The 15,287-nt window shown below is 35.5% G+C and overlaps 1 protein-coding gene across 4 annotated transcripts in view; it reads right to left on the minus strand.

Moving 5' to 3' along the window:
- Positions 1-15,287, minus strand: part of C12H3orf67 (chromosome 12 C3orf67 homolog) — an 81,850-nt gene that overhangs the window by 15,791 nt on the left and 50,772 nt on the right. For 3 of the 4 annotated variants that reach the window (XM_026857717.1, XM_026857715.1, XM_026857716.1), the window contains 2 exons: positions 10,289-10,486; positions 3,398-3,459 (listed from right to left, as the gene is read on the minus strand). In XM_026857717.1, the coding sequence (XP_026713518.1) occupies positions 3,398-3,459; positions 10,289-10,486 (260 nt within the window). The remainder of the gene's footprint in view (positions 1-3,397; positions 3,460-10,288; positions 10,487-15,287) is intronic. The other variant, XM_026857718.1, reaches the window with a different exon arrangement.

Consider the following 15,287-nt stretch of genomic DNA (forward strand, 5'->3'; position numbering starts at 1 on the left):
AAACTGTTTTAATTTGTGAATGAAAAACAGCTTGACCACTCATTCTTTCATTTGAGGCCACTAATCAATAGACTTCCTCATAAAACGATGCCTGTGTTTATGTGCAGCTCTTATATTCTTGGCTATAGTCTGAATCAGGCAGACATTTACTATCATCAAATATTTGTGCCTACAAATCACTATGGGAAAATTATTTTTTAACATGTAGAATTAAATGTCTGGGTAAAACCTAACTGAAAATTTGCCTGTACATTTTGTATGAAATTACTTAAGTAAAATATACTTCTTGTGAATGGATACCCAATGAAATGCTGAAGTATTTGTGTCCTACTTTAGTGCAGTTCTGGGGAACAGCTGTTTGAACTTTATAGGAACAAATTTTATTTTGTAGTTTGGGAAGAGTTGAGTAGGATGCCAAGAGAGGATCTAGTGAGGCAATACTTAGAAGATAGGTTTCAAATTAAAAAAAACCCTAACCCCCTCTCAAAGATAGAAAAATCAGCTTTTATCAGAAATAAATTTTCTGGAGAGCATTTATACAAGTTTGGAAAACCTGTTCTTAAAGTTAGGCTCAAGTAATCTTTTTCAGAGAGCAACTCTACTGAACTCTAAGTTCAGTATGGCTGAAGTTTCTCTAGAATATTTATTTTCTTTCAGCATGACAGACAAATATTTTGAAGGACAAATACTTACTAAGTAGATGCAATTTCCAGTCCCTGCACTGGAGGAAGAAGTAACATAGATACAGCTTCCTATCTGGAGAGAAGAGAGTAATTCTGAAGTCCAGCTAGGACCATACAGCACATCAGTCAGTGGGAAGTGCACAGCTAAAGCTTGAAACACTACACATCATCTTGCTCATCAGGCTCTGTAGCCTCTGCAGTCAGCCTGTCTCCTTTCATTAACTGGTTCTACACCTTGCAAAGCAGCATGATGTGGAGGTGATTTGTATTGCAGCAGCAATATTCTTGGCAGACTTATGACCTTTACCCAGTGGAACCAATGGAAAATGAGGCTAGCTGGGTCTTTTTATTGACTGCATTTCCATTATCTTCACAGGTGCTTTCTTTCCTGGCTTGTTCTTTTATCTTATTATGGACAGAAGCTACATTTACTGGACAATAGCTTCCACCACATTGCACTCTCTTCATTTCCCAGAAAATATCACTACTATACTTTTTAAAGTTACTTGAGACCTGTCAAATTCTTTATCACTCTTTACAACAAACTATTTGTTTCAATTAGTGCATTACCTAACTGTCTTCATGCCATGGTGTTTATATTCACTCATCTACATAAGATAGATCAATTTTTCAAATATTCTGTGTTCCCCAACACAGCTACAGTTAAACTTACAAAGATTTAGACATTTTCCAGTTGCTTATAGATTACTTGTTAAAATTGGCTTTAAAAACAGTTTAGGACCTAAGTTACAGAATTATGATTAATTTTATCTAGCTCTCATTTAGGTACACACCCTCGGTGAAAAACATTGCAGAGTTTTCCATTATAAAGGAAAGGTAATGATGTGAATAATGGTATTCAAGTCACATCATCTCCAGTTTTTATATCATGATGCAAACTGACCTCATAATTTTGTCATCTTCTGTATTTACAGCCCAATAATGCTTTTCTGGCAGTTCACAAGGGCTACTGAATTTATGAGGCACTTGCAAGTCAGGTATTTTATGAATACTTTGCCTGCATTTCTCGAAAATGATTTCTAGAGAAATTTAAGTCTACTGTGTGTACTGGATTAAAAAAAGCATAAGTAGTAAGTTATAATTTATACTATTTTGTTTTAAATTTTATTATATGGAAAGACAAGTCTTTGATGTTGATCATATTAACTTGATATGATGAAACACTTTATTTTTACAGATAATGGTATTTATTCTGTTTTTCAGTATATAAAACGTATCAACTACCAAGTTGCTTTAGCACATGCATAAAAATAACTTAATAAAACCTGACTCAACCAATGTATATGCAAAAAGAAGACTTACAATGTAGCTTGCTCTAAAATATAGGCAATTCTAATGCCATCAGAAAAACTGATTCTGGAATAAAGACTCCAATGTGTCAGTCACAAAGTACCTGATATCTTATCTGTGGAATATAGTCAAGTGTCTCTGTCCACTTCATCCATCGTAACACTTCATAAGGATAGAGATAGTTCCTTTGATAAAAAGCAGCCAAGGCAGAGAGGTTTTCTAGACCAACATAAGCACTTTGATTTCCATGTCAAAGGGAACAGGAATCCAGGATTATACTTTGACTCCAGTAATATATTGTGTGACATAGGACACATATGGCTGCATGTTGCAGTAATTGATGCACCTGGGTGAACTCGCACAGCAAGTTTCACAGTGCTCACTTCATAAAATCTAACAAGATGATTTTAAATATATAAAAATGTGGATGGCCAGTGAGACAAGTGACTGAAAACATCTGTGTGAGGAAAAATGCATATTATCCTGCACAACTGACTGGCAGTGTGCTACAATAAAACATTTCAGACTGTTGATAACAGATAAAGAAGTTGTATCTGAAATGTCCTCTCCTCCTATCCCTCCCAACACACACACACTGTCCAGTTAAAACTTGGACAAGCAAAATCGACATTAATGACATTAAGTGAAATAGGTCTACATTTTAAAATAAGTTCACCTCTTGTTCAGGCTGTTAAAAAATTGACCAAGTGATGTTAGGGTTTTACAGGTACAAGGCAGTTCTGAAACTGGACAATTAATTTTGATTGTCTCAATGTGGTTATTTCTCCCTAGCCACCTTCTCCCCTTGTCTTCATCTCACCTTATTTTAAAGTCACAGGGATTTTTTTGTTGATTCCAAACAAATCAGATCAAGCCAAAAACCTTACAGCCAAGATATGTTTGTAGACAGGATCCCTTTGAACTACCCCACAGTGTTGTAACACCTTCTCCTGCCTGGGCTATCTTTTGGAAATATCTGTCTAAATAAGTAACATTAAAAATCTTTTATAACAAATGGATTCCCTGACACCTACAGTGATGTACAGAATTCTAGTTCTAAGCCTTCAAAGCAGAGAGGGAGAGAGGGAGGAAGAAACAGGTGAGTATACGTATGTCAGATGAGGAAGATTTGCTGAATCACGCATCAAAGCAGATATAGGAGCAAGGCCTGTGTCAGTTACTTTAAATACACACTGGTACATCCTAAACATGAAGAACTCAGTTCTGCGTTCCAGAACAACACAGACATACTGCAGACAATGACTAAAACAAGCAATAGTAATGCCCTCCGAGAGGAGGTTGCAATTGAAAAGAGATTTAAGATTCAATCAAAGAATGTCACATTTAATATTTGGAACACTCTAACTGAATCCTTACTGCCTGGGCTATAAATGGAATCTTACCGTGGGTTGGAATGAGAAAGTGGGCTCATTTCTTTCTGATAGTGATGCTCCTGACTGATGGGCTATGGAAAACAAAAAATAATAGTGAGAAAATAGCTTTGCAAATATTCTTTCAGAATGTTTAGAAGAGATCTTTTATGAGCATACACATTTGCAGCTTCTGATATTAACATTTTACAGTGTTCTTTCTTATCTATGAAATTTAAAATGGATATTCAGATCGTAACAGTGCAAAAGTACAACTTAACAGAGGACTCTTGTCTGGGTGGAAATACATACGAATTAAGAGGTTGAGCACATGGTCATTTCTCTACTGCCTGTGAGAGCCTTGGGACAGAGTCAGGAAACTTCAGAGAGGGAAGGGTGGCAAAGTCTTATATGTATATAGGAAGCATGGTGCAGGAACTCTTAGGATCTGGGCAGAACCATTCTTAATATTAGACAACACTGAGCCAGACTTAAAAGGGCGGGCAGGCATGGTTCCTCTCTCCTCAGAACCACCATTAACAGTAATCTTAGTCTGAAATGAAGTTTACTGGAGCACATACAACTCTCTATGGCACTGTCAATCTGAAACATGGGTGAAGCTGTTCATGAATAGCTAGTGGTGCAATGTATAAATAATCATACAAGGGATGGTCATTTTCCAGTCTTCAAATCTTACCTACCCATTGTAAGAATGTGCCCCAAAGGTTTCAAACTACATTTGGTTTATGGCATTTAAACCAGTTATTTGCAAGAAAGATCAATATTCATAAACTGGTATAAAAATTCAAGAATTCTAAAATTCTGAAACACATTTTCTCTCAGTATATATGTAGTGCTTCTGGAAGGGACCCCCCCTGCCATTATCACACACCTCAAAAGCAGTTCTAAACAAATCACTGAAGCAAATGCAAAAAAAGTGAATATACAAGCACACATTAACCATACTTGTACAATTTAGGATATGAAATGGTAAAAATAAACAGTAGGCATTATGAAAGCAATTGCTTTTTTTACAGAAATCAATATAAAAATGATGGTTCTCATGGTTTCAGGAAGCTGGGAGGGATGCTGTAAAATATATGTTCAGGATGAATGACACCCTAATTACTGCAAATATGAGTCACTGCCTGGTGGTGGATAGTGCAATTCCCAAATGATAGCTAGGGGAAGACTGAGGATGAGACAGAAAGTGAATTAGTCAGTCTATGAACCAGAATATCTGTCTAAATAATTTTTAGTCTCATTTCATAGTAAAGAATAGTCTGCCTCAGTTTTGCAATTTGACTTGATGTGAACAGATCCCTCCAGGGGTTGTCAAACTGAGCTCTCAGTTGGAATAATTCTGGGTTTAAATATCACTCCTCTTGTCTGTCAGACTTCAGTTCTGTCAGACCATTTTTGTGTTAAGTGGCTTTCTTTTCTGAAACATCACAAAGAAGGCCAGAAGACCTTCCACAAATTAGGTATGAACCTAGAAGTACTCTTTCAAATATTTTGCAGATCAAGGCTTATGGGACTGAATATATATTTAGAAAGTTGCTTGGGGAACAAGTAATCTTCTCTGTGAGTACCCCTTACTCCAAAGACAGGTCTTAGTGTGAGCATATTTTGTAGTCTGCTAAGGGAGCATTATACCAGAACAAACCTCTAGGATATATCAATGAGCAACCTAGGAAAATCTTCCTTCACCTTTGGATTTCTGACTGAGAATCAGGGACCATATGCAATAAGATATCCTGAATTCTCTTATATATGACCTTTCTCCAGAAAGTTTGTGTTATATCTGAAGTGGTGTCTGAAGTGTGGAAACAGCTATCCAAGAAGATGAATGGGCCAATTCCCTGACAGGGCAGGAAGGCCTTACAGGAGCTCTAGAATAAAGCAAGGCATTTAAGCAGAAATACATTGTAAGCTTCACAAATTTTCTTGGACAATGTGTATATGCGTGGGTATAAACTTCACGTACTTCTCCAATATACAGAACTGTGTCTTTTATATTGTCGCAAAGCTAACATGGACTTTATCATAGATCTTACAATTGAAGAAAACATTCAGGCAAGACACAGTCAAATAAAGTCTTTTAAAATACTTAGTTCTACATACACATATTATTGGTTTGGAACTGCACCTGACACATTTTACAAGGGTTTACAATTCTCTTTTCAAGTAAATCCATTTTAAAAGAGAAGTTTTTCATATTTGTAACTAATAGCTATGCTGGGTAATAGATAAAGCTATTTTATTCATTTTTTTTGGCTGTCAGTTTACAGCAGCTGCTAAACAACTTACTTTTCAACAATTTCTCCTGACAGCATATATTCAGTTCTTGGTAAACTATCATAGGATATCAAAATACAGTTTTAGTATATCTGGTTTGTAGTTGTTTAAGGATATCTGTTCTAACTGCAACTTAGCAATATGATTGATCTATGTGTCTTTACATTCAGAAGGGTTTCTTAGGTTCACTAGTCAGTAACATCAGAATTTCAATGAATTTGGAAATCAGACTAACAAGGGCAAGTATTGAAAAAATTAAACTCACTAAAAATGTGGTTTATGTATAAAAGATTACTTCAGTACATAAGTTCACTATCTAACATGATTATATCCTGCCCTGCCTTGTAAAACATCGTAGGTATTTCAAAATGAAAGATAGACAAAAAGCTGCCTTCTGGTGGTGCTGTTGCCACAGATTCCACTAAGGGACAAAAATGTATAAAATGAACGAAAATTTGGTATAAAAATACTCCTTACTTATCTTTGAAGAACATAAGAGAAAGCAATAGATACTACTGATATAAATAATCAGAAAAATACAACCTGGCAACACATGTAAGCATGAAAGTTTAATCATGACAAGAATTTCAAGCTGTCCTTAATTTCTCAAACTACAATACAAGGATTATTTCTGTTTCTTTTTTATATACTGCACTGCTAAAATCGTTTGCCTATGTAACTGGAAGACGGCTACAGATATATATATAAACTTTTCTGCAGTTTGTACATCTGATTTTGGAAGGATTGATCATTTGCAAATTCTCTTGACTGAACTCAAACGGTAGTACTAAAGATCGGTGACAGAAAAACAAATTTGCTTGTATTCTACACATATTTTTACATCATATATATATATATATATATATGGAATAAATATACATATAAGGAACACTTCTTGGTAATAACTGGAAGATGAAAAAATCAAGACTTAGGCCGGGAGATGAAGGGATTGAGAGCAGTGCTGAGGGAAAGGATTTGGGGTACTGGTAGATGAAAAGCTGGACATGAGCCAGAAAGCCAATTGCATCCTGGGCTGCACCCAGAGCAGGGTGGGCAGCAGGTACAGGGAGGGGATTCTCCCCCTCTGCTCCGCTCTCATGAGACCCCCCTGCAGGGCTCGGTCCAGCTCTGGGGGCACCAACAGCAGAAGGACACGGAGCTGCTCGAGAGGGGCCAGAGGAGGCCACAGAAATGATTATAGGGATGGGGAAAGGCTGAGAGAATTGGGGTTGTTCAGCCTGGAGAAGAGAAGGTTCTGGGAAGACCGTATAGGGGCCTTCCAGTACTTAAAGGAGGCCTATAAGAAAGATGAGGACAAAGTTTTTAGCAGGGCTTGTTGTGACAGAACAAGGGGTAATGGTTTTAAGCTAAAATAGGGTAGACTTAAGACTATATGGAAGGAAGAAATTTTCTACAATGAGGGTGATGACACGCTGGCACAGGCTGTTCAGAGAGGTGATAGATACCTTCTCCCTGGAAACATTCAGAGTTAGGTTGGATGGGCCTCTGAGCAACCTGACCTAGTGGAATGTGTCCTTGCTCACTGCAGGAGGGCTAGACTAGATGACCCTTTAAAGATGCCTTCCAATCATTCAATCATATTCTATGATTCTATGATGTTAGGTCTTTACAGCAAGACCATGAATGGCAGAAGACTGGAATCCTGAAGGAGCAACCTTTGAACATGTTCTAATCGCTCCAAGGTGGCTGTGTTTTGATCTCTCAGTTATGGAGACCACCTATGCATACAGCCACACATTTACTGCACATGTGAATGCTGTGTGTGGGGATTCACTGGAAACAATGACATGAAATTATCTGACAGATTTATAGATCTGAAAGCCAGAGAGAAGAATTAAACCAATCATAATCATATGCATATCACCGGCTATTAAGCTAGATCACCAATAAAAAGCACTGAACAACGTCAGCTCTAGAACTGAATGAACCATAAGGTGGGTCTCTCTGAGCGTGCTTTACTCACAGATAATTCCTGATGACCGCTTTTGGTATTTGTCAGTTGACCAGTTCTAAATTTATTCAAGGTGTGCTTTATCAATATTGTATGCTGCTCAGTTTTAAACAAGTATGTACAATAGTCTTAGCATGCTACACCTCAGCAGATCCCTTATCAACTGTAACTTTATAAATAAAATTAGATTTTTTTGAACAGGACATATTTTCTGTAAAATAACCTTGACTATCATTAACCATATTAACCACACTTTAAATCTCTGTTAATTGAAGCCCACAGCAGATTTTTCACTGTTTTGACAACGATATCAGCCTAACCGGCCTACTTCAACTTTTTTCTTTCAGCTACCCATTTGAATACTGGCACAGCATCACTATGCTCAAAGTCTTCTGAAATGTTGTAAGCATATCAAAATACATTAAAATTTAACACCAGCATATCAAAAAATGCCCCAAATTACTCTTTTAAGAGCTTCTGTGTTAAAACAACTTGGGGTGATTAAATAATCACCCTCCCTAAGAAATGTTGTTTATAACCTTCTTAGATACTAAAGGTCTAGAAAATGAATTATCACCCTCAAATGAATACTCTGCATTTTTCCAAATACTGGAGCAGAATTGCATCAAGCAGTATTAAACATGAGTCCATACTCCAAAAACTTGTACCATATCTATGAATAGCTGGTGCCGTGGCAGCTATCTCAGAAAGGAAAATATGAAGTGAATCAATAGATACTGTGGACTAATCAACCCTGTACAGGTACAGAGTCCTTTTGTGTAAAGCCAGAGGCATTTGGGTAGAGAAGACCACAAAAGCTGAATTTCAGCAGTTTTTGTTACAGTAAGGTACTAAGTGGTAAGTCCTTATCTGAGAAAGATTAGGTTTACTTTCTAAATTATATCTTCCTGGAAATGAGGGTCTTGCCATTATATCTTAAGACCTCAACGCCCACCTTGAAAAATGCAGAAGAGAAACTTGACAAGGCTGTATGTGAAAGATACACCAACACTTCAGGCAAGTGAATGAAATTTGAAAAACTTCTCTCTCGAAGACAAATATGTTACCTTTTACACTTGATTAATGTAGAGGAAGATGGCCACAAAGGACTATTATGAAAAACTACAGCTATATTAAATTACAATTTAAATGACTAACCTATTATATCTGAACACTTTTTTAGACTGATGCTATTAGTCTGAAGCTACAGAAGCTGATCAAGGCAGTAAGATCAAAGAACTGCCTTTGCAATCACACTGTGCTTCACTGAATACTGGAGCAGTACATTTCACTTTAAAAGTTCATTTTGTTTTAGTCCTGTAATTTGTATTAACCAAATCTGACATGTCTAAATATTCTTATTAATTTCCTTATAATTAAACTTCTTTAAAAAATAATGAGACTGCTATTCTTTTTATTTAATTGAGTTCCATTTGTCCAGTCTTTCAGATTTACACCATGTTTGAGTATTTATGACTACTGAGATAACACACTGGAAATATGATGAAATCACCTGTGTAATGTTGACATATCTCAAATAATTAAAACCAACTAATGTTTCTCTGATATCCTGCAAAATCTTACTCTGTAAACAAAGTTCTTATTTGTACAATTACCCACTTATTGATACATTTCTTCTTATTTGAAACCTTCATCTACACATGTACCACAAAGTTCCAATGCTGTGTTGACCATTCACTATGTAAGATTGATACTACGGGTCTATATTTGGGCCCTATAGATCCTGGATGTAATATGCACCTAACATGCCAGAGCATTTACTCTTCAATAGTTTATATTGGGGCAACACAGCAGTGTTTACTCTTCTAACGTTGGATCTGTCTCTGAGAGTTGTGTTGTGTGCTTTTCTTAAGCCACATTCATTGTTTATGATTGTTTCACCTATAATAAAATAAGAACTATGTCGCCGAGATATAAATGGACTATGAGGTTATTTAGTTTTACAGCAGCTCCTGCAAGTACCTTTATATAGTTGCTGAAATGTTATTCTGTGATTTCATACATTCAATACTCTTCAGTGGACTGTAACAAATACTCCTCTGCTTCTTATAACAGTACTCTGTCACATAGTGCAGTGGTGTGTGATGTTGTACCACCTTGTACCAGGACAAATAATGATACAAGGTGTAAAATACAGAAAGATCACATACTAAGTGCTCAGAACTACTGCAGCTCTTTGCTGCTGTTCTCCTACTGCAGTCCTTTAAACAGTTAGCTTTTCAGTAATGAGACTTTATCACTGTAAGAAGCAATTATTTTCCATTACTCGCACTGTAATGCAGTTGCTGACTGGTGTATCTGGGTTTCATTCATTTTGGAACTATTTTTAAGCACTATATCATATACCTACAGGTTGTCAGCCACTATTGTGACAAGCTGTACAGCCTACATGATTATTCAGGATTCTAGGAAGGAATATATATAATAGATTTGCTCTTTGTCCATCATGGTACTACAGAACACGCTGAAAGCACATGGGTTTTGGCTGCATAATTTACTTGCTAAGTTCTAAAAAGCATTTGATAATAATACCTTAAATTTCCAAGCTACTCAAAGAAATTTTAATATTCAAGACTTCTAAGTCTCAGAATTTATAGAATCTATATATAGAAAATAAATGGGTTTAGACTTACTGGCGGGAAACAAGAGTTCCAGGTTGCTGTATCATCACTGCTTGTACTTATGGTAACATTGCAGTTGTCTAGCTGCGACGCACTCAGCCCATGTGAGATCCCAGTACCCCTTAATTCTTCATTTTGTTGTCTCTTCATGCTAGCCAGCATCTGTAGTTCAGATGAAGTCAATCTATTTGCCTGGTAGTTCTTCCAGTCCTGTGAAATAAAATGGGAAAGTCAACAGTATAGACAGGATCATGGAACAGAATATATGAATGAAACAGATGATACCTTTGAGAATCTTTTGGGGAATCTTCAAGAAGCTACAATACTAAAAGAGAAACAAAATATTTACTAGAAAAGATTACTTAACAGATTTCTGTTCAGCTATGAAGACCAAGCATATCTACAAATAATTTCAGGAAGAAAGAACACCACAAACACCATTATGGACTGCAGTTTGGATCCAGGTGTTTGGTGAAGTTGCTGTTCCACAGCAATTAAAAACAGAAGATAAAAGTAGGCTTTCAGAAGTTCTAAAACCCAGCAGCTCAAATTGCTTAAGCATTAAATGCAAATCTTGAAATAAACCAAATCACACAGTTATCATAGTATCATAAATGCCATCAACATAACAGTTATTTGTCAAGCACAGTATAAAATTTCTCTGGAAAGTCTCACCTGTCAGCACTAAATTTGAAGAGTTATTTTGGTAACTTGCTCACGTATACATTAAAAAAAAAAAAATAAAAAAAATCACTGTATCTTCATTCTTCTTTATACTCATTGGTTGAATTTCTAATGTAACTCTAACTGCTATATCAAACTTTTTAGTCAAAAGCTAAAACCAGGTATTAACTGTTTCGCAATTTGTACTTAGGTCTCACACAAAATAAGATTAAGTTCACCCGACCTGTTGTAGCATCACCTTTGTTTAAAGAACTCCTTTGGGGAAAACTTTCCCTTTTTTAAAGGGTCCACACAGATTGCTGTTTCATAAAGGAACAGGTCTAATATTTGAGACCTCTAGTTTTGGTTCTGAATGGAAGTACAAAGCATTTCTGCTTGAAAAGTGAATCCAAGTAGTGACCAGGACTTCAGAGGATTTACATCACTGGACTATGGCTAGTGGGCTGGAAGACACTGCATAATAATATCCCAAAGAGGGACAGTCCTTTGATTCTACTAAAGAGAAAGTGACTTTTAGACCAAGAGTTTATCATGTTCCTGGCAGAGGGGGCAATCACAGTCTGCGAGGAGGTAGGGGAGGTACAGGGTAACCAAAGACCTGAGGAACACACAGAAGTCAGCAGTACTAGCGATATGATCATTGGTAGTTTTTCCTGCTATGAAAACCAGTGTGTACAGTACCAGTGTGTCTTTTGGGGGTACAAATTTACCTTACCTCCAGAAGACATGCTGAAATATTACACACTGAAATTACTACTACAACCTCTGCTGCTTTCCTGCTACGTATACAAGCACAGATCTAAGTCTTCTATGTAGAGTATTACGGAGAACTGGTGACACCTGAGACACAGGAAAACTACAACTGCAGCTTTATCTTAGCAGAAGAAACAGTACAGCAACGTTCAAAACATTCAGGTTACGACACCACACAAACAAGACCTTTGCTTTTAAAACCACTCATAAATATATATGTGATTAATAAAATATTATATAGGCTCAATTATTCAGCTCCACAGAGGTATGGCAGATACAGCTCACAAAAGATGTTATGCTTTGGACATTCATTTCTTTAAGGAAATTATGCAAAAAGATATGTATATATCCTATATTTTCATGTATAATGCTTAGTATTCCACATGAAAAGTGCTCACTTACACTAGAAAGACTATATGACAACAGTGCTGAAAAGGGAGGTCATTTTCAGTGACAGAGTTTTTTTCTTTTTTAGGAATTTCCATATATCTTAATAAAACTGTATTTTCTGGGAATCAGAAAAACATTGTTGACCATCTGATCCCCTTCCCTGCCCGCTTTTTTTGTCCTCAGGGTCAGAGCAAAATCAGATAATGAAGAATACTACATTAGTTATTTCCCCTGCAGAAGTTTAACTGGAGATACACTCACAGATCCATTCACAGTGCTGAACTCCCAAGTACAGGATGTGCAATACAATGCACACTGGAAGGGAATTTTCAATCAAGGGCAGATGGAAAACCATTCCTTTTTAATAATACGTATAATGGCATCATGCAATGAACAGAACCTTGATTTTTACCTCAAGCTCTAGAATATTTTACTGCATATTTGCAAAAATAATTTTAGAATAAAAACATGTAGCATATTTTATTTCCTCATGGGTGCCATAAAAGAAATCAACAGTTATTATCTCAATAATATGTAAAATAATAGTTCCCATTTTAATTCTAGTTAAGAAATTAAGCAGCATCCAGCGAAGATTGCTGCCCGACATTAAGTTTTTGGGAGTAGCCACTCTATCACATATTTTTGACATTTCATTTTGACTGCCATAATGATTATTATTAAATGACTTAAAGTCATTTATTGAAAATAACTGGTCAAAAAGAAAATGAGCACTGAAATAACAAACTAAAACACCTCAGATGAGAAGTGTGCCTGCAAGCTGACAACCAGCAGGTAAATGTATCACATAAACCAGGATTTATGACTGAAGGGCGTTCACATGGAAACAGCTGCATGTGCAAGTATGCAAATCTTGGTGAAAAAGACAATTCTAAAGCCTATTGCAAACATTTTTTATTTTTTTACTATGTATTTCAAATTCTTAAGACAAATGTCTTTGCAAAGATTTTTTTCTTACGGAATCACCTCAAGGTGACTTTTTGGCACAGATAAATGTAGTCTGCCATTGTGTACAAAGTGTAAGATGACAGAAGTGGTCAACACAGCTGCCACCCCTTTATTTCCCCTGGCTTTCAAGGTCTAAGTTTTATTCCTGAATAGTATGATTATTACTACCATTTTTAATCCTAGAATAATTTGTGATGTTTTCTGTAGACCCTTACTAAATGGATGTTATTAGCTCGGTGACTATTAGTTATTCATTCACTTCATATGAAGCTTGCTATGTTATGTCTGGAATGTCTGCTTTGCTCTGATGTATTAGTATTCTACCAGATCTACAGCTGCTATAACTTTTATTGATCTTACTGAAGATGCTGATTTCCTGTTAATTTTCCTATATAGAGGCCTTCTGCATTTATTTGATTATAATAAGAGAAGCTTCGGCTTATCTTTCTTACCTCATATAAGACAAAATTGCCATGTAGTCATTAAAATGACAGGATGAACTAGTGCTGTGCAGAATAAAAGCACTAAAAGCATTGAAAGAACATTTTCCTCTTTTTTTTTTTAAAATAAAGTCAAAACATTGCCCAAACCTGCTTGTTTTTTCCTTTACATCTATGAAGAAAGATGCATAGATTTTTTTCAATTTTTACAAAACAATTCAAAACATTTGTTTTTTCCTAGCTTATTTCAAAATTATTCAGTTTTCTTGTAATGGGCTCACTCTAGAAATATCATACTCAGAAAGAAAAACAGATGTCATGACACTTTTCTGTGTTAAATATAATGTACAATAAATTCCTTGTAATAAAGAAATAGTTTGGACTATTTTTTCTGTAGTTTCAGATGACTATGACAAAAAAGCTTCTTCATAAATTTTATATTGTCTTAGTCAATTTTCAGAGAGAGAATTTGAAATTAAGTTCACTTTGTAATTTAGGAGAAATTTTTGATGTAAAAAGTAATTTTGCAATACCCTTAAATTTCTCTAAAATTAATATTTCATTTAGTAATTAAAACCTTATCTTGTGTTTTTGCATATCCTCCTCTTAGGATAAAGTATTTTTATTAAGCACTTAAAACTTTTGCTAGATTGACAAAACCTGTTGTTTAAAGGATTTTTCTTTTCACATGACATCTGCATTCTTCTAGGTTCAAATGATTTATTCAGATTGTTTGAATGTAGTTATACGTGTGGAAAACTTTAATTACCAGCTATCTACATGTTTGCAATATTACCCAGCGGGCTGTACTTCTTTCTTAATTAAAAATATTTAAACTTAATAATAGAGAACTCTATTACAATATGAATAAAACATTGCAAGCTACCAGGTCCTTAAAGTGTATTAAGTAGTTAGCAAATCAATTGCAGGAAGAGTTGGTTAAGCATGTTTTTTTCTTTACCAGTTCTCTGTATGTGCAGATTTGGAGACTACTTCCCTGCAAACTCTCACTGTAATACCCTTTCATATGAAACTACCCTTCCATACATAATTCTTAAAACAATGAACCTGTTTCAAAACAGAAATAAAATAATTACATGCCCACAATCAGCAAAAAAACAACTCTAGCATTGTGTCATTGTAGTTAATAATATATGTCAGTCCTTTCTCTCTTGAAACTTGTGGGGATGTAGAATACTACTAGTTTCTTCCTGCAAAACTTGCTCCAGCAGATACAAAAAAAGCTTTATATATGTATATGTATGTGGTCAGGAAAAGGCCACATTCTTAAAATTATTGGAAATACTCTTAATAAAAATAGATATTTGACTTTATAAGTGCTAGGTGAACATACTTTCTAATATAAACAACACTGTTTAAAAGGCAGCCAATGGCACTCCAATTTTGACTGTGGCATAATACAAAAAGTAGTATCAAAGAACTAGAAGGAAGGGCTTCTGGATGGGAAAATTTTATTATTTGATCAAATCAAGTATGAGAGCTAAATCTGCCAGATACTTTAATCTTGTATTTTGTAGCAATAAAACAAAATCTGTAACTCCAGAGTTTCTATATATTGATCATAGGCTTTGTCCTTGCAAAAAAAAATACCTACAAGCAACAAATTACATGTGCAATACATTTACAGCTACAAGTACAGCATGGCAATAACCCTGTTGTCTAATTTAGTAATCAACTATTTATCGAGCAAAAAAAAAAAGTGATAGCTCTTTTCCTTCATCTTTTAAAACAGAGTACCACAAAAAAAGTTTTAAAAT

Source organism: Athene cunicularia, assembly GCF_003259725.1.
Source record: "Athene cunicularia isolate RWA chromosome 12 unlocalized genomic scaffold, athCun1 chr12_part1, whole genome shotgun sequence".
Classification (NCBI taxonomy): domain Eukaryota; kingdom Metazoa; phylum Chordata; class Aves; order Strigiformes; family Strigidae; genus Athene; species Athene cunicularia.